Below are 26,634 nucleotides of genomic sequence, written 5' to 3'. Positions count from 1 at the left end.
AGGTGGTAGAAATATATCAATTGCAAGAAATATAAACAGCTTAGAACTGTTGGTTAATAGAAAACCTCAGATTAGATTAAGAAAATGTGTTTAATTATGTGCTTTTCAAGAGACACACCTAAAGTACATGAATGTGAGAAATAGACAGCCATACAAGCTGAAGCAAACTGAATTGAGCTGTCAAAAGCCTTTCTCTATGCATACTTGTGTTTTCTAGTGGCAGTATTATCCATGTGTGGTGCTAAATATTTAACACAAATTTTATCACTTAATATATGTACTAAGCAGAAGAAAATCTGAGTATGCTGGTTTCCTTTGTTCAAAATTATTTTGTAGATGACATTAAAATTACTGTTGTCAAGTTTCCACTTTTTATTGACACCACACCTTCCTTGCTCATAATTTCCTTGACTGTCCACACCTTGAATGAGCAAGATGATCCAGTAAACCCTGGTATTGCTACGAGGAATCCTCACACACTCACCAGGGCATAATCCAGAGATGGTACAGTGGTGTCATGTGGAGACCAGAGGGGCAAGACCGAGACTTCTCATTGTGTCCAGAGGAGTTAGGATGAAGGTTCTGTCCCCTAGAAACCCTACTCTGCAGGTGACTGTCTCAAAGGGTCAAGTGTCAAAGTCAGTGACCTCGGCACCTCGGCCCTTGAGGCATCCCTTGAGGGTCAGTTCTGGTCGGTAGATACCTTGACTCAGTTTCTGTGATCTTCCTGCTGGAGCCTACTCTGAAAACTCATCTAGCTTCTCTCCTCTGTTTCCTCCTCCTGCAGAAGATGGAGTCCCTCGCACAGCGCGGTCCATGTCCCTTTCGCTGGGAAAGGTATGCATATTCAAGGAAAACTGGGGAGAGAAAGAAATTTCTACAGATTACCAGGAAATCATTCATTCTTGGATCCACAGGTGCCAGAGAACCTCTGGACAGAGTCTTTCATGCAGCTTCCCACACTTGATAGCTCATCCTCCAACCTTCTCTTGCTCATGGCTTCCCAGACTGTACCATCTCTTTAATGAACATGAAATGATGCACACACTTTGCTATTGTCATAGATAGTTTTCCTATGCTAGTCAGGTTTCATACACTGTACAATGACTAGAGGTCATTTTTGTTCCATTTCTTTAGGATCTGATTGATTAAAATCAGAATTGGGATTTCCCTGGCAGTCCATTGGTTGGGAAACTTCACCTTCCGATGCAGAGCGTGTGGGTTTGATCCATGGTTCCCTCCTGGCTCAGTTGGTAAAGAATCTGCCTACAATGCAGGAGACCCTGGTTCAATTCCTGGGTCGGGAAGATCCCCTGGAGAAGGGAAAGGCTACCCACTCCAGTGTTCTTGGGCTTCCCTTGTGGCTCAGCTGGTAAAGAATCTGCCCGCAATGCGGGAGACCTGAGTTCGATTCCTGGGTTGGGAAGATCCCCTAGAGACGGGAAAGGCTACTCATTCCAGTATTCTGGCCTGCAGAATTCCATGGACCATATCGTCCATGGGGTCACAAAGAGGCAGACACGACTGAGCCACTTTCAGTTTTCAGGGAGCCAAAAACCCACATGCCTCGTGGCCAAAAAACCAAATCATGAAACTGAATCAATATTGTAACAAATTCAATGAAGACTTTAGAAATGATTCACATTAAAAAAAATCTGTAAAAAATCAGAAGGTGTTGAGAAATCACTCCTCACTAATAAAAAAATTTGTTAATTTTGGCCACTCTCTCCACCCCAGCCTCTACCACCATCATTACCTTAAAGCCAGAATATCCAATGAATACAGCATTAGGAATTAGTAGGCATTTCCCAGGCCTTTCTGAAGTTTGGGTGCTTCCTCTGTGACCTTGGATCCATTCTCTTCCCACAGAACATGCCCCGCCGAAGGGTCAGCGTTGCCGTGGTGCCCAAGTTTAATATCCTGAACCTGCCGGGCCAGTCACCCAGCTCATCCCCCATTCCCTCCTTACCAGCCCTGGTGAGTATCATGATGCTTGCCTCCCAGGCCTCAGGCTCACAACTGTGGGGGTGACCTGGATGGGGCAGCATCAAAGAAGTGGGACAATTCAAAGCACAGATTCTGTGCTATAGGTTATAGGCTGAGAAACCTCAGCGTAGACCAGGCCCCATGTCTTGCACTGCCCAGAGAAGAAGACATAGTATCCCTGAGCAAGGTGCTGGCCACTCAGAGAGTGTTCCTTACAAAGTATATCTCTCTTCATGCTTAAACCAGAACCCTCCACTCTACTGTGGGTTTAAACAGCTGAAAGTTGCATTGTGGAGGAAGTAGTAAGCTGAGCTTTGAATCCTAGGTGCTCTGATCCCAGAGCCTGAGTTCTTCAACCCAGTGTTACCCTGCCTTGATTCATTACTGCATTGTTTACAACATGGAAAGATTGGACATAACCAGAATTTCCATTAATAAGAGATCTATTTAAGTAAATTATGAATAGCCCAATAAGGAGTTTCTATGCAGTTGCTAAATATAATGATTAAAATGTAAATTTTTATTTATTGGCATGAAGAAAGTCCATAATTTATTACAAACAAAAAGCAAAACCCCAGTATTTCCAGTGTAACTCTGTTTTGTAGTTTTAAAAAAGGGTTTGTCTGTCTATGTGTAGACATAGAATATTCTGAAAGAATATATATGGAACTACTAATAATAGTCATTTCCAGGCAGTGGTAAAAACCCAGGTAATTTTAATTTTTTGATCCTTTTTATATTTCTATAGTAAAACTGTATTACTTATAATTAGAAAATAATGCATTTCAATGTTTTTTAAACAAAGACTGTTCCTGTAAACAGTTCCCAGAACTTTGTGAATCTGGTTAATCCTATTTAAAACTCTTTAATTATTTCTCCAGTTGTTTCTCTATGCCCTGTTCGTGATCAGCACTATTCTACAAAGAGCCAATCTGACTGTATAAGCAATAAATAGCTTTACTGTACTAATAATAGGTAGCAATAACTCTAAAACTTCTTTCACTTCTTCTGATCTTGAGCATTTTAATCATCCACAAGATCACTATAAGCTCCCAAATCACTCACTAAAATAAAGCAATTTGAAAACAATTTTTTGAAAAGGAGCCTCAGGAGTACCAGTTAGTATGTTTTCAGTTCAGTTCAGTCGCTCAGTCGTGTCTGACTCTTTGAGACCCCATGAATCCCAGCACGCCAGGCCTCCCTGTCCATACCAACTCCCGGAGTTCACCCAGACTCATGTGCATCGAGTCGGTGATGCCATCCAGCCATCTCATCCTCTCTTGTCCCCTTCTCCTCCTGTCCCCAATCCCTCCCACCATAAGGGTCTTTTCCAATGAGTCAACTCTTGACATGAGGTGGCCAAAGTACTGGAGTTTCAGCTTCAGCATCAGTCCTTCCAATGAACACCCAGGACTGATCTCCTTTAGAATGGACTGATTGGATCTCCTTGCAGTCCAAGGGACTCTCAAGAGTCTTCTCTAACACCACAGTTCAAAAGCGTCAATTCTTTGGTGCTCAGCTTTCTTCACAGTCTAACTCTCACATCCATACATGACCACTGGAAAAACCATAGCTTTGACTAGACTGACCTTTGTTGGCAAAGTAATGTCTCTGCTTTTTAATATGCTGTCTAGGTTGGTCATAACTTTCCTTCCAAGGAGTAAGCGTCTTTTAATTTCATGGCTGCAGTCACCATCTGCAGTGATTTTGGAGCCCAGAAAAATAAACTCTGACACTGTTTCCACTGTTTCCCCATCTATTTCCCATGTATGTTTTAACAGAGACTATTTCCCAAACTATACTAAATGTACAATGCAGTTTCCAAATATACATTCCTTTAGACTAGGGATTGGCAATCAGGGCTCTCCATTAAAATCACACAGGATACTTCTAGAACATTCAATGCCTAGGCCCTACCCCAGGATTCAGAGACTGGTCAGCCCTGGCTTCTCCCTTCCTAGCTCATCCTCAATTCAATATCTCCTGTTTTCCATTCAGTCAGAATCATCCAATGGGAAAGGCAACCCACCTGTCTCCTCAGCACTGCCTGCACTTTTGGAAAAGTAAGTATGTCCATTTTCTTCTTAACTTTGGGGATCTCAGAGGAAAAGTTCTCCAACTCACCTTCCTCCCATCCTCACTCACAAAATGCGGTGGGCGGCAAATTAAGTTCTAGGGGGAAATGAAAGGTACTCTGAGACCCACAAAGATTTCAGACCCAGTTTGCAAAATTCCTGGACAAGGAAGATGCTGTAGATGAGTGCAAGTGTGCCTCAATCCTAGAAGAGCCCAGAGGGGACAGAAGCCTTCTTTATTCATTAGGATACTTTGAGCTACAGATGCAAGAAAGCCCCAAATCAAAGGTATTTAAATAGTAGGTGAGGCTTTTCCTGGTATGGCAGGGCCCCAGCTCAACCTCTATAGTTTCCTTGTCTCTGCCCACTTTGCATGTTGACTTCATCAGCAGATTTGTGACAAATGGCTAATGCCAGGTGTTTCATCCAGACATGACAACATCTTGAGGAAGAAAGGGACCATCCTGTCCCATGTTTATTTCTTAGGAACCAGTCTTTCAGTCTTCCTTTTTATCTTGTTAGCAGATTTGGAACATGGTCCCTTTCTAAACCAATCACAGGCAATGTGATTGACAATGAGATTGTCATTATAGTTTTAAACTATACCCTGGAGATGGGAAGAGATCAGCTTCCCATGGAGCTATTGGATCCATGAAGAAGAGTAAATTCCCAGGCAAAATCATGTTGCTGTTAGGAAATAGGAAGAATGAATAATGGGTTGGCAACAAACAGTTTCTGCTACATGTAACTTTTCTAGGCCTCTATGCTGTTTGCAGTTCTTTTCATCCTTAGCCGAAGCAAGGCAGGCTATTTCTACATACTCAAGAGAAGTTTATAACTTGCTTTTCCAATTCTTTCATTTACTTGCTGGAAACATCTGGATCACAGCTGCCACCTCTCAGAACTTTCCCCTTATGTCTTTCTTCATTTGGTAGAACATACACCTCTATTCTTCCTTCTTCCTTGCCTTGAGACAGCTTTAGTACTTCATTTTTCATTGCTGTTAGAATAGTTTTGCTTGACCTGGCAAGGAAGGTCTGTGTCGTGTGCCTTTTTTTAGTACAGGCAAGCTCCCAGCTCCCCACCCCAGACTCGGCCTGTTTTCCTCACTTCTCAGTATATTCAACCACCAACATATCACTCAGTGATTCATTCTCTGTCCATTAATCTTGAAGTTGGTTGGGCGGTTCTTCACCTTGCCACCTTACCCAGAGAAAGCTTAGAGATCCTTCATGTTGAGTAGGGTGTTTTGTTTGTTTCCTTGTTTTTTTGATCACTACAGGGACATTGTAAAGGGTCGACAGACTCACAACTGTGTGGAGGTAATGGAGCCTACAGAATCTTGCCAAGTCCCTAGAGTCATAGTGTCCAGTCCATGGTCTCTGAAATCTCTCCAGAAACAGCCATCTGATGCCCTGAGTGAGAAGCATGCTAAAATTCTCCCCCCAAGTCCCACCTTAGGACACACCAACCCCCTTTCCAAGAGGGCCCTAACAAGGCTCCATTCTCAACCCTCAGCCTGTAGAGCCAGTCAAGGCAGAAGATCTACATCCCCTTTCTCCCCAGCAGACTTTCAGGATGGGGCAGGGCCTGTACTCTGTAGAATGAATGCTCAGGCCAGCTGAGAGCTTCCATCTGAGGCAGCAGAGATCATCAAGGATCTGAACTATCCTTAAGTAGGAGAAAGTGAGGTACGAAACTGGGGACAGTAGGTAGCAGCCCTGAATCAGGAGTGGCAATGAATGAGGATCAATGGTGACAGCACCATTCCAAGGGTATAGAACCAAGAGAGACAGGGACAGAGTGAGGACTGAACCTAGTCGAGCAAGAAACCCTAACGAAGCAACTGCGTGCTGCTCATTCTTATGGGCTATTCAAAAAGACCACTGTGATACATTACCCATGCTGTGGTTGACTTGCCTGTTGGGAATACAACCAGTCTATTAAGATGACTGCAGAAAGGGGAAGGGCTATTCAAAGGAGGAGAGATTCAGATTAACAACAACTCTCCGTTCTGGATTTCTAAAAGATGCGAAGTAATTTTGATCTAAATTTATGGAACTGGAAATATTTAATAGATTGCCAAGGGATCAGCAATGAGACAATCTGTGAGTGAAAATGAATTCATAATTTCCATTCTAACAGAAATACAATTGTTTATAACTGCCTTTTCCATACTGTTAAAGAGAAACAATGCATTATTGGTTAATATGTATTACTATCTAGATTGTTGTGTTTAAATGATCTCACATTTCCCTAAGCATACAGTGATTGAGCAGGAGGGAAGTTGGCTAAGCACAAGAAATATGATGAGAAGATCATATTGCCTGTGGATAGTTCAAAAGCAAATATCTGATCACAGACTGCACTCCCAATAATAACTTGAAAGAATTCTGAGCCTTGTTCTTCCATATGACTTCATAGAAACCTGTTCTTCACTCAACAAGGGTCTAGGAACCTGTAGACTTAGAGAAAAATAGAGAGAGAGATATTTAAAATTAGTATTAAAGATTAAAATAGAATAAGGCTCAAGAACAGTTTCATTTTAACTTGAAACAGTTTCAGTTTAACTTGAAAAAGCTGTTTATTCATAGTCTTTAATTTCTTCACCAATTAATGACCAAGACCCAGGTACCTGGAATGCACTCAAGGAGCTCACAGTATAATGGGAAAGACAGATGGAAAGCAGCCTATTGTAATATAGTGTGATGAGTGATATCAGAAGGAAGAACAGGCTATAAGGAAACAACATACAAGAAAATGAGCACATCACCCAGTTTTGGTAATCGGGGTTGCTTAGAAAACATTTCCTCTAGCAATTTATGTTAAAAGTGAAACCTGAAGGTTATAATAGTTAACCAGGTAACTAGGAGGTTAATAACATTCCAGGAACTAAGGCAATAAAGTATGGAGTAATCAAGGAATAATATTGAAGATAATGAGAATTACTCTTATTATTTACTGCATGCTTACTTTATGCCAAGTTCTGTTCTAATTGCTTTACATTAATGATCTCCTTTAATCCTTATAATACCATGAGGAAGGCATACTATTAATATAGATGAGGAAACTGAAACTCAGAGAAACCATCACATACCTGAGGATACACAGCTAGTAGATAATAGATCGCATGCACTTAACCTCTTAATAGACACTCCAACTGGACAAATGGGAAGAAATTCAGTGTGACACACAAGAAGAGAGTGGATTTAAGAGCTATTTTTGAAAAAGCTCCTGTGAGCTATTGTGAAAGAACTTGGTGACCGGGCATGGAGTGGAGGGCGGAGTAGATGGGAGTGCAAAGTTCACACAGAGCCATTCAGTGAAGGCTCAGCACCATCATAAATGCGGATGGTGCACAGGGCTGGTTTCATAAAAGTGGCCATTATATTGCTATAGCACAGAGCGATTTTCTCTTTAATCTGTAAAATAACCATTTTCTACATTTTTGAAGCAGTCAAGATAATTGCTTACAGGTTTTATATGACATAAATATATATAGTTAAACAGTTCCCCTTTGCTGATAGTCTTCTGGAATGGATTAGCCCTCAATCAACATATTAGTGAACTCCAGGAACCTGGGACTGAGTAACGGAGACTCGGGGAGTTCTTGTAGCCAAGGTCCCCCAGGCTGGACTTGTCTGAGGGAACCTGGTAATGGGGGTGGCTTACAGACATAGCTGAGTCCAAGAAGGTAAGATCTGTCCATGCGAAAGGACTGGAGTCGCTTTCAAATACTGTTGACCACGTGGGAAAAATAGAATCTAATATATCTGCAGGTCAAACAACACATTTTGACTAAATATCTCTTCACATTACTGAGAGCTAAGCACAATGGCAAACATTTTTGACCCAGTGGACGTGAGAGAACAATGAGCCTCATTCTAATCAGTCATCTCAGGAAGAAAGCACACAAGATTATGAACTGGGGACAGATGCCAAGATCCATGAGTGTCTGGCCCAGAAATCTCAAGGTGGGCACAGGCTGTGCTCAGCTCCAGGTTTACGATCATGCGATCATGCGTAGGGATTCCTTCAGCTCAGTCCAAACACTGAGTTCTCAGGAGAGAGTCATTTACGTAGAGGACCTGCCCATTTTGTAAGATTAACCGGCAGGGGATGAGCCACAGTGAAGGCAATACAGCTCAGCAAACACTTAAAGGCACTTCCCATGTGCTAATCATCATTCAAACCGAAACACACTCTGCAATCACAGTCATACAGAAGGAAGAGCATGTGTATGAAAGTGCCATAGCTCTGAGTTATGCTGTAAAAGAGGTTTCCTGAGGATATAAAGGGAGGGAGAGATCAACTTTAACCAGAGGGTATGAGAGAGAGGAAAACATTAGCAAGAGTTTCACAAAGGAAAATATATTTGAACCAAGCCTTTGAAGTGCATGGGGAGAAGATTCCAGATAGTTGGAGAAGATATTTAAGGAACTATAAGCTCAGTCTAGGGGCTTCCCTGGTGGCTCAGATGGTAAAAAATCTGTCTGCAGTGAAAGAAACCTGGGTTCAATCCCTGAGTCAAAAAGAACCCCTGGAGAAACAAATGGCTACCCACTCCAGTATTCTTGCTTGGAGAATTCTATGGACAGAGGAGCCTAGTGGGCTACAGTCTGTGGGATTGCAAAGAGTCAGACACAAATGAGCAAGTAACACACACACAGACTCAGTCTAGGGGTCAGGAAATAACTGCAAACATTTTACACCCTACCATATTTTGTAAGGGCTTCCCCGTAGCTCAGTCAGTAAAGAATCTGCCTGCAATGCAGAGACTTGGGTTCGATTCCTGGATTGGGAAGATCCCCTAGAGAAGGAAATGGCAACCCACTCCAGTATTCTTACCTGAAGAATCCCATGGACAGAGGAGCCTGGTGGGCTACAGTCCATGGGGTCGCAAGAGTCAGACACAACTTAGTGACTAAACCACCACCACCAAATTTTGTACAAGAATGGCTTTCCCTGCCCTTGGCTGTAGCTCTGTTTTTCTGCTCTTTTCCCAATCATTTGGAAAAATAAGAAACTGTACGTTAGGCAGAGGTCACATAGAAGGGAGTGGATAATGTGATTTTAAAAAGGAGAAATGTTATGAATAGCTGATATTTTTAGAGTGTTCTTTCTTGTTCACAATGGGTTTTGGTTTCCAACCTGATGAAATGTAAATTTTACAAGGCCTGAAGGAAACTAAGACAAGGAAACTGATGCTGAGAATGAGGAGACTCACTCATGAAGCCTGGCTGAGATGTCAGGGAGGGTAGCAGCTGTGAGCTTCAGAGTCCTGGCTGCAAAGCCGTAGTCAATGTTCTGCCTTGTTTGTGGTCTCCGCCATGACAAGACTCCCATTGGAATTCCAGGCCCTTAGGTGAGCTGCAGGATACATAGAGAAAGCACAGCCATCAGGATTTTCCTTTCAACTCGTGATTTCATACCTCAAATGGACTCCTGGCACCATCAGCTATCCTACTTTAATCTAGCATAGTTGTCCCCCTTACCTCCACCTCATGATGCTTATGCCTTCTCGACCCTCCTCAAGATTGCCTAGCCTCCCTACTTCTCACTTTTAGTAGATGACCTTGTTTTTCCATTTTATAGCTAAAATTTAAGCTCTTGGAAGAGAAGATTCCTCTCGTCTTCCTTTGCCAGATTCCCAGCCCACCATCTCCATTGCCTTCCTGCCTTTGTTATGAGTAAGGAGAAGTTTCTCTACCTTTCTAAGATCTGTCCCTACTTTCCTTTTCAAAGGATTTATTTCTTTGGTCTTCCCTTTTCTCTCATCCCCTCTACTGAACCATTTCTATCCACATTCACATGTGCTTCTGTCCTTTGACCCACTGCTTCAGCTGCACAGTCCCCCTGCTCCCTGGCCTTGTCAGTTTCCTGTGTCCACATCTTCACCTTTCTCACTTCCCAGTCTTCACTCAGCCCTTTCCAATCTGGTTCTTGCCGTGTCACCAGAGCTCTTCTTGCCCTCCATGGTATCCAATCCAAGAGTCACTTTTCCTATACACATCTGAGTCAGATTCTCAGAAGTGTGTGTGTGAGAGACAATGCTCCCTCCTTGACACGCTTTCCATGTTAGGGGCGGGCGGGGGAAGAGGGTCCCATTGCTCGCCGCTTACAAAATCAGTAAAATGGTAGAAAGGAAAATTCCTTTCATTGGAATGCTGGTAGTCTGTGAAGATGGACTCACTGTCCCCCAAAAACACCTCCGAAGATCCTGCATGGCCAGGAAAGCTTTAAGCGGAAGGAGGGAAGTCATCTCAGTTAATCACTGGGATGCGGGTCAGAGTGGTCACTATCCCCCCACTGCATGTAGTCTCATTGACTCTAGATGTTATATTGTTCACACAGTTTGGTCACATGGTTGTTTGGGAGATGACTGAATGGGGAGCTAGGGAATAGATCTGGTCATCTGTTAACTTATTCTTCATTTCTACCTTTTTGATCTATAGGAGGAACCAAAAAGTTAGGCAAGTTGTGCTTGAGCCAGAGATAAGTAGAGCATGGTGGTGCCTGGTTTAAAAATTAGTTACAGGGACTTTCTTGGCAGACTAGTAGTTAAGACTCTGAGCTTCCAACACAGGGTGGGATGGGGTGGGGTGGAGTGAAGTAGATTGAATCCTGGTCAAGGAACTAAGATCCTACATGCTGTACGGCATGAATAAATGAATGAATGGTTAGTTTCAATATAGCTTTGCTAAAGTGACAAGGAAAGGGGCTTCCTGCTGAAGGAGGTTTCCCACAAAGAGCTGCTTACACTTTCTCAGCTCCCAGGACTCCACACTCTCCGGATTCTCCTCTTACCTCTCTGGCTGCTACTTCTAAGCTCCTCCGCAGGTTCCTCCTTCTCTACCTGAGCTAAGGGTGGATATGCACGTGGCTTGGTCCTGGGTTGTCTTCTCATCTTTCCTCATACTTGTCCCCAGACATTCTTTTCCATTCCTCTGGCATTAAATACCAGCTATCTTCTGAATATCTCCAGTCTAGAGCTCTCCTCTTAAGCACTATGGTACATACAACTACCAACTTGGCATCTCCAACTAGATACCTCACAGGCATCAAAAACATATCTTATCCAGAAGTTAACTCTTACTTCATTGCCTCTCTTCAGTCCCTCAAACTTCACATCTTTTGTATCTCAAGGTCTTCACACATCTGTGTCCTCTACCTGGGATGATCTTCCCTCTGCCATAGACGTGCTGGCTTCTCATCTTTCAGGTCTGCTATTCCATTTCCAAGAGGTCTTTTGTAGCCATTCAATCTAAGCAGGTTCTTCCCTTGTTATTTTCTGTCATTGCACAGAGTTTATTTCTCTCATAAAAGTCATCACAATTTGTAATTAATTTTATATTTTTTCTTGATTTTTGTGGGCGTTTTCTCCTGCTGTGCTCCATGTTGGCTAAGACTTTTTCTTTTGTTTTCTAATGTCTCCCCAGCACATTACAAGGTGCCTGTGACTTAATCCTGGGTAGATATTTAAATGAATGAAGCAGAAGACGGACTGCAGGGATGGGATGACTCTGAACATTTGGTCCACCCCGTCTTCTTCCTCTTAGTACCCTGGAGCTCCCAATAGCTGGCTGTCTACTCACAGCATCTCTTGGAAAAAGAATGAAAGTGGGTTTGAGAGCAGGAGGGAAAAGGGGAGCTGGTACAGTACTGGATGTTTGGGGGTCTAGGGAGGATTCATGGACCAGAGCCTTTAAAAAAAGAATCTTATCTCAAGATAGAAAGATTGAAATAGATTCAACCCGAATGAGCTTCCTCACTTCTGTCCAGGAACAGGCCAAAGACATGGTTTGGTTTTCAGATGCCCTATCTGTCCCTGAAAGGATGTCCTGTCCTTGCCTTCTCACTAGTGGAAAGACAAATGGCGACCCAGATTGTGAAGCCTCTGCTTCTGTGCCAACTCCGAGCTGCCTGGAGGGGATCAGCCAGGAGGCTAAGGCCAGGATGGAGGAAGAAGCTTACAACAAGGGGTGAGTCAGCTGTCAGCAGCCCTAAGGTCACCTGGCACGTCTCACAAGATACCTTCCCACAGACCTTTCCTGTTTCTTAATGGATTTAGGGAAGCAACTCATGGCCCCAGGACCTCCTTGCCTGAGTAAGGAATTATATAGAAAAGAGCAGTACTGTTCCACAGGAAAGACAGGAGGAAATGGGGCAAGAGGGTGTGGTTAGATAATAACCAGACTGCCCTCTTTTTAGGCATAAAGCCACCAGAATGATCTGGAAGTCAAAGGCCCTGGGTGGGTTCCTCTTGGTGGTGCCTGAGACTTCCTGACACATGCCCAGAGCAGTCACGCCGCTGCCAGCAGTGTCCAGGAGCAGCTGCAGCCCCACTTCCCAGAACTGCCTCAGTCATCCCTTCTTCTTGCCACAGGAGTCCCCTCAACTTCTAGCCACTCCCTTCTCCAGTTGAGCTGCAATAGCACCTTTGGCCTGTTGTCAGTCACTGATGGGACAGAATACTGAGCAGGGCCCCAGCCCAGCCAGGTAAAGAACTACCTCTGACCAGGCACTGCATCCTGAGCTTCTTGCCCTGTAGCCCCTGAGGGAGATGCAGCCTCTCTCTGACATGGAACCTGTGGGCTTTGGTGTGGTGGCTCCTACAACCACAGTGGGGTTTGCCCCAGCCCAACTGTGCTGGCCTTAAACACTCAGTTGTTAGATGAGCAAAATGTATGTTCAGGGTAATATTAAGACTGGGAGAAGGAAGTCAGAAGATTTCTCTCGAAAAGCCTGTCTTTTCACCCATACCTATCCTCTGTACTTAGAATGGAGGGGAGTGAATGCTTCCATTGCCTTTGTGACCATTTACAGAGAACTTGTGTGTGTTTCACTTCCACAGAGCTTCCCACCAAGCCTGTGTATGAGCCCCACCTTCCCCAGGCCAAGCTGTACTCTTGTCACTTTCTCAGAATGTTCCATCACCTGTGCAATGGGTGCCAACCCCTCCTTCTCTCAGGGGAGTAGCCAAGGTTCCAAGGCCACACAGAGAGCACATGCAGTCCTTAGCCCTCCCAAATGGTTTGTTGGAGAAGAATCTAGCCAGGAGACTGCACCCACATTTTTTGCCCATCTGTTTTGTCACACTTTCACATAAACAGGAAGGATGACCGGGGGTGAAGGGAAACCGTCCTGATATGAGCCACTGTGGGATGTGGTGGCTTTTCCCTATTGTGTGGAGCCACAGGAAGTGAGTGCAGAATCCCAGCAAGTGCTCAGAATCCCTCCTCTAGCAACTCGGGGAAGGATGCTCTGCATCTGCTGGCCTTTCCAGACTCAGTTGTTCATTGTTGCCTTCCAGATACCAAGAAGGTCTAAAGAAAACCAAGGAGCTTCAAGGCCTGAGGGAGGAGGAAGAAGAACAGAAGAGCGAGAGCCCAGAGGAGCCAGAGGAGGCGGCAGAAACTGAGGAAGAGGAGAAGGAGCAGAGAAGCAGGTTGCAGCCCTCACAGTTGCTAACTTGGGCCTCAGTCCTTTTCACTGCACAGCATCCCTGGAGGGGCCAGTCCAAGGCCGTCCAGGGCCCAAGTGAGCAGCCAACAGAAACCAGGAGGGAACTCGTGTTGGAGGAGGAGGCAGAGGGAATCCCAAAGAGTCCAAGTAGTTAACAAGGAGGGGGTTGCCAGGGTTTAGGGGTCAGTGGTGGCCAAGGGTGGGGTCAGGAGTTCCTAAGAGCTGAGAAAATGCAAGGGACCACAGTTAACTCACTGCCCAGCCATTCCCATGAGAGATCCAAGGTCAAGGGAGTTGACCGCAAGCCCTAGAGGAGGATAGGGGTGGAGAGAACACGTAGAGATAGGGGACAACTCAACTTTGTGGCAAACATGAGTCTCCAAAATGTTTCTTCCATGGTGACCAAATATATTTTGTATTTTAAGTGCATTTTCCACAAAATCATGAAAAATCTATGTAACATGTAGATAAAGGTAATGTAGGTCCAGCATCTTGCCCTACCTGTACCTTATGGATCTAGTGACAAATTGACATCCTGGGTTTTACCAGAGGGGCCCAATTTTGTATATCCGGCCCTATTATCTCTATTAGCACATTTAAACTAGAAGTCTTGAGTTTTGGATTTTTAAAATGTAGTTACAGCTAACTTGGAACACTTCACCAAAGTTACTGCTTTTAGACTCCCAGGCTACCTTCAGTCCAGGATGACTTTAGTCAAAAATGATCAATTAATCTAATCAGCTGCTTCATTTGGGATAGGGTATGTTGTCTGTGTCTCATTGCTAGCAGACTCTGGAAATCATATGCATGCAATGAAACATGTAATAAAATGCAGATTCAAAGTGAGATGGATATGCTTCAAAGCACATAAGAACAAGCAGCAGAGCCCAGTTGGAAGATTCAACCAGAGTAAGAGACATTAGCCTTCATGAGTCAACTCCAGCGTTCATGGGAAGAGAAAGTGTTTCACAGCTGGAAACAAACGTGTGCTAGGATGCACTACCTCTTCTAGGGAGAGAAGCCCAGTGTTCACAATCAAAGCACAGTCCCTGCTCTGAGCGACTGGGTCCTGTCTTTCTCGGTCTTCTGTCCCTCCTGGGGGTCCTCTGCTCTCATTTTGTTGGCCACCACACTATCTCCTCTCCTTTAACGCAGTCAAGCCCAGGCCTGACAACAGCCCTTTCTTTCAGTTCAGTTCAGTCGCTCAGTCGTGTCCGACTTTTTGCGATCCCATGAATTGCAGCACGCCAGGCCTCCCTGTCCATCACTGGCTCCCTTCAAAACAAAAGACAGGCTGGGCCTTCTAAAACTTCCAAACACCAAGAAAGAACAAAAGGAACAGACCACAGAGAGTACATGGAATATAAACAAACTGGTTTACAAAGTACAGGGCTAGAATCCTTATCTAGCTGGTTTGATCTTGGGCCATTGGCGGCTCCCTTCTAATTCGTGGAATCCCAGCAGAAGAGAGGCTGTGTCCAGCTCTCCCTCTCTCCAGCTCTTGGTCAGCAGTGCATGGCAATGGTTGCCCTTCACATCCATCGTCCAACAGTGTTCTCTTGGTCCTGCTGATCCTGAAAGGCCTTGTTCTCTCTCCCAATCCCTGCTCCCTCTCAGATTCACTTTCTGGTCTTAAGAACATGCCTGGACCTCGGGGGATGGATACCAGGCATCAGCACAGCCTCAGAAGGGTCCTTAGCACATGGTGCAGCTTCACCTGTTCAGGCTCAGCAGTGTGGCATCATCGTCTCCATAACGACTGAGACTGCTATCAGAGAAACTGCCCACTCACAGTCACAGGATCCCTTCCTCACCTGTCACCCAACCCAGACCAATCCCAAGAGCCATTGTCTCGAATGCCAGACAATTCATTCATCTCCAAGTCCCTAACACACACAGTTGCCTGCAGGCACCTCTACTCAAGCACAATTCCCACCACTAAATTTTGGCATCTCACTAACAAGCAAGGTCTGAAGTTGTGAAAAGTTCCATGTCCTATTTGCTGCTGCTGCTAAGTCGCTTCAGTCGTGTCCAACTCTGTGTGACCCCATAGATAGCAGCCCACCAGGCTCCCCCGTCCCTGAGATTCTCCAGGCAAGAACACTGGAGTGGGTTGCCATTTCCTTCTCCAATGCATGAAAGTAAAAAGTGAAAGTGAAGTCGCTCAGTCGTGTCTGACTCTTAGTGACCCCATGGACTGCAGCCTACCAAACTCCTCCATCCATGGGATTTTCCAGGCAAGAGTACTGGAGCAGGGTGCCATTGCCTTCTCCAATGTCCTATTTAGTACATTTGAAAAACACTAGAATCACCCCAGCAGCCAACCCTTTATTGAAGACTTTCAACCTGAAACACTGAATCTCTCCTCTATTATAATAATATAATCTGTTCTCAATATTACTTTCTGGAGGATCAGCTTCAATGAACTTATTGGGTGAATCAACCCAAGATCTTAACTATATTAAAACAGAGAACATTAGTCTTCTGACATTTATGTAATGCACTGAATGAATGAGACTCATAAGATGCAACAGAAAACTGTTGTCTTGGCTCTCAGTGTCTCTGCAGAACTGCTCCATGGGGTTAAGATGATATTAGGCAGACTCCTTTATTTTTCCAATAACTATCAGAAAATAGAAGTCCTCTGATCAACTTGAAGTCCCAAGAATAACCTCATTTCAGTCATTTAAATGGCTAGATCCCTGAAATAGTCAAAATCCTGAACTTAAAAAGTTCAACCTTCTACCCATCCCTTCCTGCCTCCAGTCAGCTTGGCTCTGCTTCAGGAAGGAAGCCAATAGTGGGGCCAGAGTTGACTTCTTGCTCTCTCTCACTCGTGCCCTCCACTGAGCTTAGTTAATGTAGTGCCTGACCTCTCCAGGGCTGGGCAAGGGGATGGAGATTAAGGGTAGGGAAGGTATTACTTCAGTGGTCTTATTGTGAGCAGGCTCAAGGCCTCAGCAGGGATTTAAGGCTGATTTTTTTAAATATTTATTTTTACTAATCTATTTCAGTACTCTTGCCTGGAAAATCCCATGAACAGAGGAGCCTGGTAGGCTGCAGTCCACGGGGTCGCTAAGAGTCGGACACGATGAGCGACTTCACTTTCACTTTTCACTTTCATGCATTGGAGAAGGAAATGGCACCCCACTCCAGTGTTCTTGCCTGGAGAATCCCAGGGACGGGGGAACCTGGTGGGCTGCTGTCTATGGGGTCGCACAGAGTCGGACACGACTGAAGTGACTTAGCTTAGCTTACTAATTTATTTGGTTGTGCCAGGTCTTAGTTGTGGCATGTGGGATCTATTTCCCTGACCAGCAATTGAACCCGGGCCCCCTGCATCGGGAGCTCAGGATCTTAGCCACCGGACGAGGGAAGTCCCCTGACTTTCTGATTTTGTTCAGTGTGGTGTTTTATGGAACCTTCAGAGAACCCCACACCACTGCCCCCCTCCCACACACACACACCATTACTGAGGATCTCTCAACTGAAATTCCCTTGGTGAGGTCAAATGCAGGTCTTCTGGCTGGCTACTTATAATCTCTCAGTCCTTGGGCAGCTGAAAGTGTAGCTTCTGTACTCAGCTTCTTGGTAGTGTTTCCAGGTCTATGACATCGGGTGCCAGCTCTCCCTCTCCTGCCTATACCCAGTTAAAATGAAATACGCATCTCTGGCCCACTAGCGGTGGGAGGATGGTTCTCGGTCTCATGGCCCCGTGTTCTGATGGCATCAAGTAGTTCAGCAAGATTCTCATTCTTCAGATCCCTCAGGTGGGAGTCACACACCAGCCCACTCATCATGTGCCCAAACTGCGAGGTATTGAGCTCCCCACGCAGCATCTCCTAGCCCAGGTGACGGGGGAGCAACCTCACTCCTCCCAATGGAGGAGTAGGTAGAACTCAGAGCAACCAAAAATTGATTTCCAAAGGAATTCTATTTCTAATCAATAATTCTATTTCTAATCATTTTTATAGACTTTAAATAGGTAACCAGCTGAGGGTCATGAAGCCTATCTTACCCTCTTCCTTCCCAATCCCTCTAAGGGATGAAGTGAGAGTGGGATTCTTCCAGCTCCAGCAGCTTGTTTTGGGGCCCAGAAAAACACAGCCCAGAAGAAAGACTGTGCCATAGCATCCAACTGTATCTAAATAGAAGTTAAAGAATCAAAACGGTGCCAAAAGAAAACAAGCTTCCATTTCCAAATTCTCTCTCCCCTACAGTTATGAAAGTAGCCAATGATTTTCCACCTTGGCTCATGTGCTCACTGTTTTGCTTTGCTTAACTACTTCTGAAACAATTATCAGTGGTTTCCCATGTGGAAAAGAAATCAACCAATGCTTTAACATCCAAGGCAGGTACTCTGAGCATCTGATCCCTCTGTACAGAGGGTATTTGTTTAATCTTTCTACCCATTGTAAGGCAACTAGAGCTGTCTACTTCTCAGCAAGTGGCCTGCATATTTCAGGGTCTATGTGAGCTTCAGGATCTGGAGAAGGCCCTCCTGTCTCTTCTCACCTCCTCCATTTGGTGATGTTCAGTATTCTCAGTTTTAGATGGATTGATTGATCAATCTGGGATTAGAAACAGGAAGAAATTCCAGCTTAATGAGTGTGTCCAGGGCTTCTCCAGAGAGCTTTAAGAATGGACTCTTCCAAGTGGGCCATCTGACCAAATGTCTTTTCAGTTCAGTCATTCAGTCGTGTCCAACTCTTTGCGACCCCATAGACTGCAGCACGCCGGGTTTCCCTGTCCATCACCAACTCCCAGGGCTTGCTCAAACTCAGGTCCATCGAGTCAGTGATGCCATCCAACCATCTTTTCACTGTGCCACAAAAAAAGAGTGGAAAAGTTGAAAGGCAGTCAGGAAGAGAAGAAAAAGGAAAGGTTGGGGAGGTGGGAAGAAAGGGGGGCTGGGAAGAAATTCCAGCTTAATGAGTGTGTCCAGATAGCTTCAAGAATGGACTCTTACAAGTGGGCCATCTGACCAAATGTCTTTTCAGTTCAATCACTCAGTCATGTCTGACTCTTTCCAACCCAATGGACTGTAGCCTACCAGGCTCCTCCACCCATGGAATTTTCCAGGCAAGAGTACTAGAGTGGATTGCCATTTCCTTCTCCAGGGGAGCTTTCCAACCCAGGGATCGAACCTGGGTCTCCCACATTGCAGGCAGACGCTTTACCATCTGAGCCACCTGGGAAGCCAAGGATGCGGGGGGGACACAGGCAAAAAGCAGAGGTGAGGGAATGAATGGCAATGAGAGAGGAGAGAAAAGTGTGGAGAGACCAGACAAAGTGGAGGAAGAGATATTTGGGACGGAAGATTTATTTTATATTTATATATAAATATATATTTTAATTGAAGGATAATTGCTTTACAGAATTTTGTTGTTTTCTGTCAAACCTCAGCATGAATCAGCCACAGGTATACATATATCCCCTCCTATCTCCCTCCCCATCCCACCCCTCTAGGTTGATACAGAGTCCCCATTTGAGTTTCCTGAGCCATACAGCAAATTCCTGTTGGCTACCTATTTCACTGGGAAGGAAGATTACTAGGACTGAGAAAATACTTGAATAAGTCACCCTGAGGTTGCCGGAGGCTAGGAGTTCTCTGGAATCCCCTGGGATGGTTTGAAGTGAGCTCTTGAGGTTACTGGTTCCATGTCATTTATTATTCAACGTCTTCATTTATTATTCAGGAGTCTTCTAGGAATTTATCACAGTCCTTCCACTCTGGACATGGTCATATGTGGAGCTGAGCACAACAAATTATGCCTCTGAACATGGAGGCAGGGGACAGGTTATAACATGGAGCTGATCTCTACATTAGTGACACTAAATACAGACAAGATGCTGGGCCTGCGTGGATGCATGGGAGTCTGGGTCAGCCAGCCTGGATCTCGGGCCTTAGGGGAGTTCAGATGTCAATGACTGTCTCATGAATAGATGAGGGCATGTGTCAGAGGCTGAATGATCACACAAATAGAGTGGTCTAACCCAGTCACTCCTAATATAAAGGTTATAGACTGTTAGAATCACCTGGGGAATGTTTTAAACTGTAGACTCTTGGACCATACCTTTGAAGATTCTTAGTCTGTAGTCCTGGGGTATTTTGAATAATTACTGCTAAGCAATTCTGCACAGCTGAGTTTGAGAACCATGGCTCAAGACAACTTGAAAAGTATTCCAGGCAGAAGTATGGGTCGGGGCATCTTATATGTGTCCAATATACTAAACCCTCCACCTGTTTTTTTCATTTGACAGCAAACTTGAAGAACTGGTTCATTTCTTACAAGTCATGTATCCCAAACTGTGTCAGCATTGGCAAGTCATCTGGATGATGGCCGCGGCGATGCTGGTCTTGACTGTCGTGCTGGGGCTCTACGGTTCCCATAACTCTTGCGTAGAGCAGGCCGACGGGTCCCTTGGGAAATCCACGTGCTCGGCAGCCCAACGGGACTCCTGGTGGAGCTCAGGACTCCAGCATGAGCAGCCTACAGAGCAGTAGAAAACCCAACGCTCAGGCAGTGCCCTGCTCCAGTGCACAGCCTGTCGCCCTCTCCTCAAGCGTGACGCGTCAGGCGTGGGCATGGGCATGCCACTGCTGCCGTCAGGGGAACAAGCAGGGGTTCTTTCCACTTGGCACCCCTGCGGGAGCTATTCACACACAATAGCTGATGTTCCTGGAGGATCAACAGAAAGCATCAGTGGACAAGGAAGTAGCCGTCACCAGGGGACTTGAAGAGGAGGGAAGGTGGCTGTGCCAGTTCAGATGGCTGGGGAGAAACAAAATACCTTCCTCACAGGCAAACATGAAAAGCCCACTCTCCTTGGTTTTCCTCTCTACAATCGATTGGAAATCAGGAACAATTGTGCCTAAGGGCTAACTCTGCCCTGAGGATCAGACCTGGAATTTGGAATAGCAACATGAGTATCTTCCCATTTCACATCTCATTCTTATTGACTCTCCTTCAGCCTCCCCTCCTCCTCATTGCAATCAGAGTTTTTTTTACAGAAGATGGAAAGATTTCTCAGAAAAATATTTAGGCTGATTTTAGCTCAGTGCTTGAAATGAAATGGGAAGATGTAAATTAATACATATGCCTCTGTACACATACAACACACACACACACACACACACACACACAGCACACACGTGCATGAAGTCAACTGTCCTCCAAATGTGTGCTCTGGGTGTGTGTTGTGCATAAAGCCAACCCACAGATTTTCACGTGTGGGGCAGTCACCAGGCACTTACCTGTTCAGTGAGCTCTCCACATGGGTTTACGATGTTTGAGAAACACTGAAAACTCATGACTTGCATGGTGAACTTGCTGGTCTCCATTTCCAGTGTTAATTCTAAGCTGCTATACAGCATGGTGGGGGCTTCCCAGGTGACTCAGTGGTAAAGAATCCACCTGTCAATGCAGGAGACACAGGTTCGATCCCTGGGTTGGGAAGATGCCCTGGAGGAGGAAATGGCAACCCACTCCAGTATTCTTGCCTGAAAAATCCCATGGACAAAGGAGCCTCACAGGCTATAGTCCATGGGGTCACAGAGGGTCAGACACAGCTGAGCGCACATGCATGCTTACAGCATGGTCTGTCCCCACTTTGTTCTCTCTGGGAAGGGAAGAAACATGGTGTGCTTCAACTTTCCTGTGCCCACGTGCAAGTGTGCATCTCTGCCACAAGGCTCCAGTTTCGGTGGGATTCCCAACACAAGTGTAGGTCTTGGAGCTTTCCCATTATTTAGCAGAAAACAGAGCAAATCCCACCTGCAGCTTGACTTCCTGCTCCACCTGGATAGCCACTGCCTGCCTTCTTGCCGAATCAGATCTGGGGAGTGCTGGTTTCTGTGTGGCTTTTATGGTGGTGTCTTTGCTTTTGTTTTGCTGTTGTCATTTGTTTTTGTTGCTGACCCTATGTAGAACTTACTATGGGCCAAACACTGGTATTATATAAGGATTCATTCACTGTGTCCTCACGAAAAAGAAAAAAGCTATGGCTCTTCCCATTTTCACATAAGGAAACTGAAGCACAAAAACACAAGTAACTTGCCAAGGATACCCATGGGGTTGGAAGTTAAACCCAGCCAGGCTGGTCCCAGAGGCTATGCTCTTAACCCTGCACTAAATTGCCTTTTCCAAAGGTCTTCTATCTAGTCATGTTCTGTTTCAGCCCCACACCCCTAGGTAGCCCTTCAGCCACTCCAAGTCATTTCTGGTTCCCAAACTAGACTGTTTTCTCATGCTCGTTTTTCTTCTGCCGTGCTCCTCTTTTCTTCTGGTCAGTCTTCAGGACCAAGTACAAAAATCACCCGCTCCATGCAGCTTTCATGGCCTCCCTCCAACTCCACACCAGACCACATTAATAGGTCATACCCTTCTCTGTGCTTTTCAGCACTTTTAAAACATTTTCATTACTACTACTAATGAGCATTACTATAGTGTATCATAATATTAATAACTTATTTATGTGTCTGTCTTTCCAAGCGTTTATCCTCAAAGACAAGAACCATGTCTTACCCATTCTCTGGGTAAGTGCCTAGCATGGTGGCTGATGCTTGGGAGTGTGTCATTTAATGTTGGTCAGAAGAATGAGTGTGCAAGGTGGTGGAGAGCAGTCTGGGAACAGCTGACGTTTTGGATACTTCCCAGCACCAGCATCCTCACCACCACCATCTCAAATGGTGAATGAGAGAAATCACATCTTTATTAGCCTCAACTTATTCTAGTATTTTTTCAATCTACTCTGTGACCTAACATCATTTCCAAACTAAAGGGTTGGGCTTGAAGCAATCACTTCTTTCAGAAAGACCGACCTAGATCAGGACCCCTCGGTAAAACAGCTTTTTTTTTTTTTTTTTTTGAGGTGGGGAGGGGGCACCCTTTTCAGTGGCGAGAAAACCACTGTGAGAGAAGTCCAAGCCAGGGTTGACCAAGGATGTGCCATTAAGGTAAAGAGGCGCAGATCAAGGCAGACGGACATTGGATTCACTGATGGATGGTTTGCCCTACCTCTTCAAGGGGGAACAGACACACCGAAGGAGCTTTAGGCCCTCAGAGCCAAAGGCAGGATGTAAACAGAGCTCTGGAGAGTGTGGCTGTGAGCAGGACTCTGGGCTGGCCAGTCTCAGCCTGCCCCGAAGAAGGACTGGGCCGAGCTGACCCATTGCCCCCTTGGCCACAGGGTTCCCACCTTTGTTTCCAGTGGAGACAAAGGCCAGGAGAGGACCTGCCGTGAGCTCTTGAGCCTCCAGCTGCTTCATGGAAAGGCCTGCAAGAATGCTTCTAGACCAGGCCCTCAGCCAAACGACTCTATGAGTAAGGGAAGTCAAGGACAAGAAGTGATCAGAAGGAGCAAACGAGTAATCGCATTACCAAGGGCATTCCTGAAACAGGACTCCTCGGTATTTCTTAAAAGCGAAGATGGACCTAATGCAATTGGAACTGTTGCCAAAGCAGCAGTGAAATGGAGAGAAACAGGCCCTGTATGTCCAACAGTGAGTGATATTGATCAGAAATAAAAGTTCCCTTCCTTCACCATGCCTCTGAGGTCTGACATTTCTGCTTGGCCCTAGGACTCTGTTGGTGCCGCGATGTCCCCTCCTAGAGGACCTTCACTTTCTGTGTCACTCCCATATACAGCCTGGCGGAGTAAGAGGAGAGGGAGATGCGGGGTTTATGTATCACTGGCTGGCAGTTCCTAATGTTGTTAAACCTCACACAGGTGTGCTAGCATTGAACTATAGAGTGTCACGTACCTGAGTTTGAAAATAAAAGCACATTTCCAAACCTTTGGCAGCAGCCAAATGCCTCCTAATTTTGTGGAGCTGAGTCAGAACCTTGCCCAACCCTGAACTAGAATCTACCCTGGGTGACAGTGCCTCCCAGGCCCCCAGGCCCTGGGTTACCAGATCCCTTCCAGGGGCTCCATCAATTCCTCTGCTTCTCATCCTCATTCCTGACCCTAGTTTCCCATATCTTCCTGGTCTGTGTGTGTGTGTGTTGTTGTGTTTTTTTTTTTTTGATACATTTTTCTGTGATAGAGACTGCTACATTTTCACCAATCTGATTTCTACAGTTAGACAATCTTTTTTTTTGTCTTTTCTTGCAGCAAGGGGCAGGCGAATGTGAACCTTCCAGATCCAGTTTCCTAAACAGACTCTCCTGCCTAGTACCTTGCATTCCCTGTAGTCCCCTTTCTGCCTGCCAGATTCAGGGCATTCCGTTCAGAACGTGACGTCCAAGAAGTTGCTGGCCCCACTCAGTAGAAGCTGAGTCTTCTTGTGGGCGTTCCCAGAATTCAACCGACATAAGCAAGAAATAAGATGTTAGCATATTAAGCCACAGAAATTCAGGAATGTTTATTATAGCAGTTAGCCTACCCTGACTAACATATACAGAAGCAGTAATAGGGAACTTCAAGAACAAATTTTCAAAATAGGAGACACGGACTTCGCGGTCAAGTGGCAGGAAACCAGAACACTGATATCACGGACTGGAAATATGGTGACCTGTGCTGTGAATAAAACAAAAATAATAGGTAAAGTCTTACCCATGATAACTTAAAAAACAGTCCATGGACAACCTATAGCTCTAGGAGAAGCGGCTGAAAAAAATCAGAGTATTGAAGTATGTGAACTCTTTTTGTCTAACTTTTGAGAGATTGCAAGAAAAAGAAGTACTTGGGAAAGAAGTGGATAAATTGAAACAGAAAGGGAAAAGGATACAGAGTTCCTAGACTGAAGGGTTAGAAAACCAGACTGCTTTAAAGCCCAATTAGACTGAAAAGAGCTTTGAGTGAAAAAGAACAAGTAAAATTGTTAGTTGAATTCAGATCAGACCAGCCCTATGGTAAAGTTCAGAGTCAGGATATGGTCCTTCCATCTGTGGTTTCAAATGAACTCAATAGCCACCACTAAATTAGAGAGAGGGGCATGGGGCTGATATTTTATATATTTATATATTTTATATATTATAATATATATAAATATATTATATATTTATAATTTGGGGTATGATTACTAGCACGTGAAATCAAATGGAAGCAACTAGACCAGAATCCTAAGTTTGGGAAAGAGTAGTATTTACAATGGTACCCCACTCCAGTACTCTTGCCTGGAAAATCCCATGGATGGAGGAGCCTGGTAGGCTTCAGTCCATGGGGTCACGAAGAGTCGGACACGACTGAGCGACTTCACTTTCACTTTTCACTTTCATGCATTGGAGAAGGAAATGGCAACCCACTCCAGTGTTCTTGCCTGGAGAATCCCAGGGACGGCAGAGCCTGGTGGGCTGCCATCTCTGGGGTCGCACAGAGTCGGACATGACTGAAGCGACTTAGCAGCAGCAGCAGCAGCAGCATTTACAAAGAGATACAAGCCACGACTAAAAACTCCTTCGATTGTTAAGTTAGAAAACAACTTTCGGCATCCTGAGCTTACTTCAGCAGAAAGCAGACTCTACAAGCTGTGCTACCCCCAAGAAGCCTTGGGGGAATTTGTAATTCCCACTACAAATGTGGCCAAGGAAGATTCTATCCAATGAAGAGCTACAGAGAACAGTAGACATGGGATGTGGGCTTTTCTCCTAGGAAGCAGAATCAGGATCTAAATGAAGGTAGGGAACTGTGGTTGACAGAACGTCTAAAGTGTCTCCCCTCAAGATGTCCCCTACACCTCACTCCCTGGAACTCTTGAATGTGAGACGTCACTCCTGTTATTTTGCATAATGCAGTTGACCTTGAATAGGGAGATCCTTTCGTAATTCTCTTTTCCTTTCCTGTCTTCCTTCCTTCTTCCTCTTTGTAATACTTTATCAAAAGCTTGAAGGCTAACTCTCTTTCAGGTGTGATGCTAGCTTTAAGCATAATGATGAAGAGGACACAGTTCCTGTTTTCCTGTCTCCCTGGCTCCATGGTGATAGAGTCGTTTATGTTTCTGAGGTCCCTGTAGCCTAGGTCTTGTGCTCACCCAAGTAATGAGGTCTAAACTACAGCTATTTAAGGTGTATTAAGGTAAGTCTCCTGGTCTCTGGGCTTCTCAGGTGGCGCTAGTGGTAAAGAATCCACCAGTCAATGCAGGAGATCCAAGAGATACTGGTTGGATCCCTGGGTCAGGAAGATGCCCTGGAGGAGGCATGGCAACCCATTCCAATATTCCTGCCTGGAAAATTCCATGGACAGAAGAACTTGGCAGGCTACAGTCCATGGGGCTGCAAAGAGTCCAACATGACTGAGTGAGCACAAACAAACCCTATTTACGTAGAAGTGCTCTATGCCTGTGCAGAGCAGATTCTCCTTTCATATTGGTATCTTCCACACCAATATCTAACTTCACGACCAATACCATTTGTAGAGGAAAGAACTAGTTACCCATATACTACTCCTCTTTTTTTTTTTTTTGCCACACTCGAGTCACACGGGGTCTTAATTCCCCAACCAAAGATCCAACCCTCATCCCCTGCTTTGGAAGCGTGGTATCTTAAACACTGGAACCACCAGGGACATCCCTATACACTGTTCCTGAAAATGACATTCCTTTTGGAGAAAACTAGTAACCTTTTGCTCAAGGCATTACTCTCAAGCCAGAATCCCATAATTACCATGGAAGACAAACCACTGAAACTCTAGCTGGGAAAAGAGAGCATTCAAACTGCTCGTACAAGTGCAGAAAAATCTCACATTCATCAAACCAAAAAGGGGAAGTCTGAGTTGAATTTTCACCTACCAGAATATGAGAAATTATTCAAGAGAAAGTTATATAAAGGACCTCTGTGTTGATTACTATTGTAAAGTATTACTGATTTTATAAATTGCCACCCTAGTCATGTTTTGTATGAATCTTCAATGTGTCTGATTTCTTTGAAGCAGGAATCACCTATAGTGGGGTAGACATTTCAAATGATAAAGAAATCTTGAAAGGGAGCATGAGGATTCTGTCCTCGGTATTTAAATAATCATTTGTTTTCATGAGTCTTAGCCTCATTTCCCTACAGATCACAAGGATATGCAGTTGGGGGATTAAAAAAAAAAAAACCCCCACTGATTGTAGGAGGAAAAGAAGCACAATCCATGTTCAGTTATGTAAATCAGCAGCTACACA

At 44.9% G+C, this 26,634-nt stretch overlaps 1 protein-coding gene across 3 annotated transcripts in view; it reads left to right on the top strand.

The window, feature by feature from the left end:
• MRVI1 (murine retrovirus integration site 1 homolog) overlaps positions 1 to 23,328 on the top strand; it is a 126,008-nt gene extending 102,680 nt beyond the window's left edge. For all 3 annotated transcript variants that reach the window (XM_010829341.1, XM_010829340.1, XM_010829342.1), the window contains exons 17-22: positions 788 to 837; positions 1,870 to 1,977; positions 3,985 to 4,049; positions 11,924 to 12,043; positions 13,375 to 13,509; positions 19,791 to 23,328. In XM_010829341.1, the coding sequence (XP_010827643.1) occupies positions 788 to 837; positions 1,870 to 1,977; positions 3,985 to 4,049; positions 11,924 to 12,043; positions 13,375 to 13,509; positions 19,791 to 20,034 (722 nt within the window). In that variant the 3' untranslated portion in view covers positions 20,035 to 23,328. The remainder of the gene's footprint in view (positions 1 to 787; positions 838 to 1,869; positions 1,978 to 3,984; positions 4,050 to 11,923; positions 12,044 to 13,374; positions 13,510 to 19,790) is intronic.
• The last annotated feature ends 3,306 nt before the right edge of the window (positions 23,329 to 26,634 follow it).

The sequence above is a fragment of the Bison bison genome, unplaced genomic scaffold, assembly GCF_000754665.1.
Source record: "Bison bison bison isolate TAMUID 2011002044 unplaced genomic scaffold, Bison_UMD1.0 scf7180017864503, whole genome shotgun sequence".
NCBI classification, from domain to species: Eukaryota; Metazoa; Chordata; class Mammalia; order Artiodactyla; family Bovidae; genus Bison; species Bison bison.
This window is presented reverse-complemented; position numbering and strand designations above follow the sequence as displayed.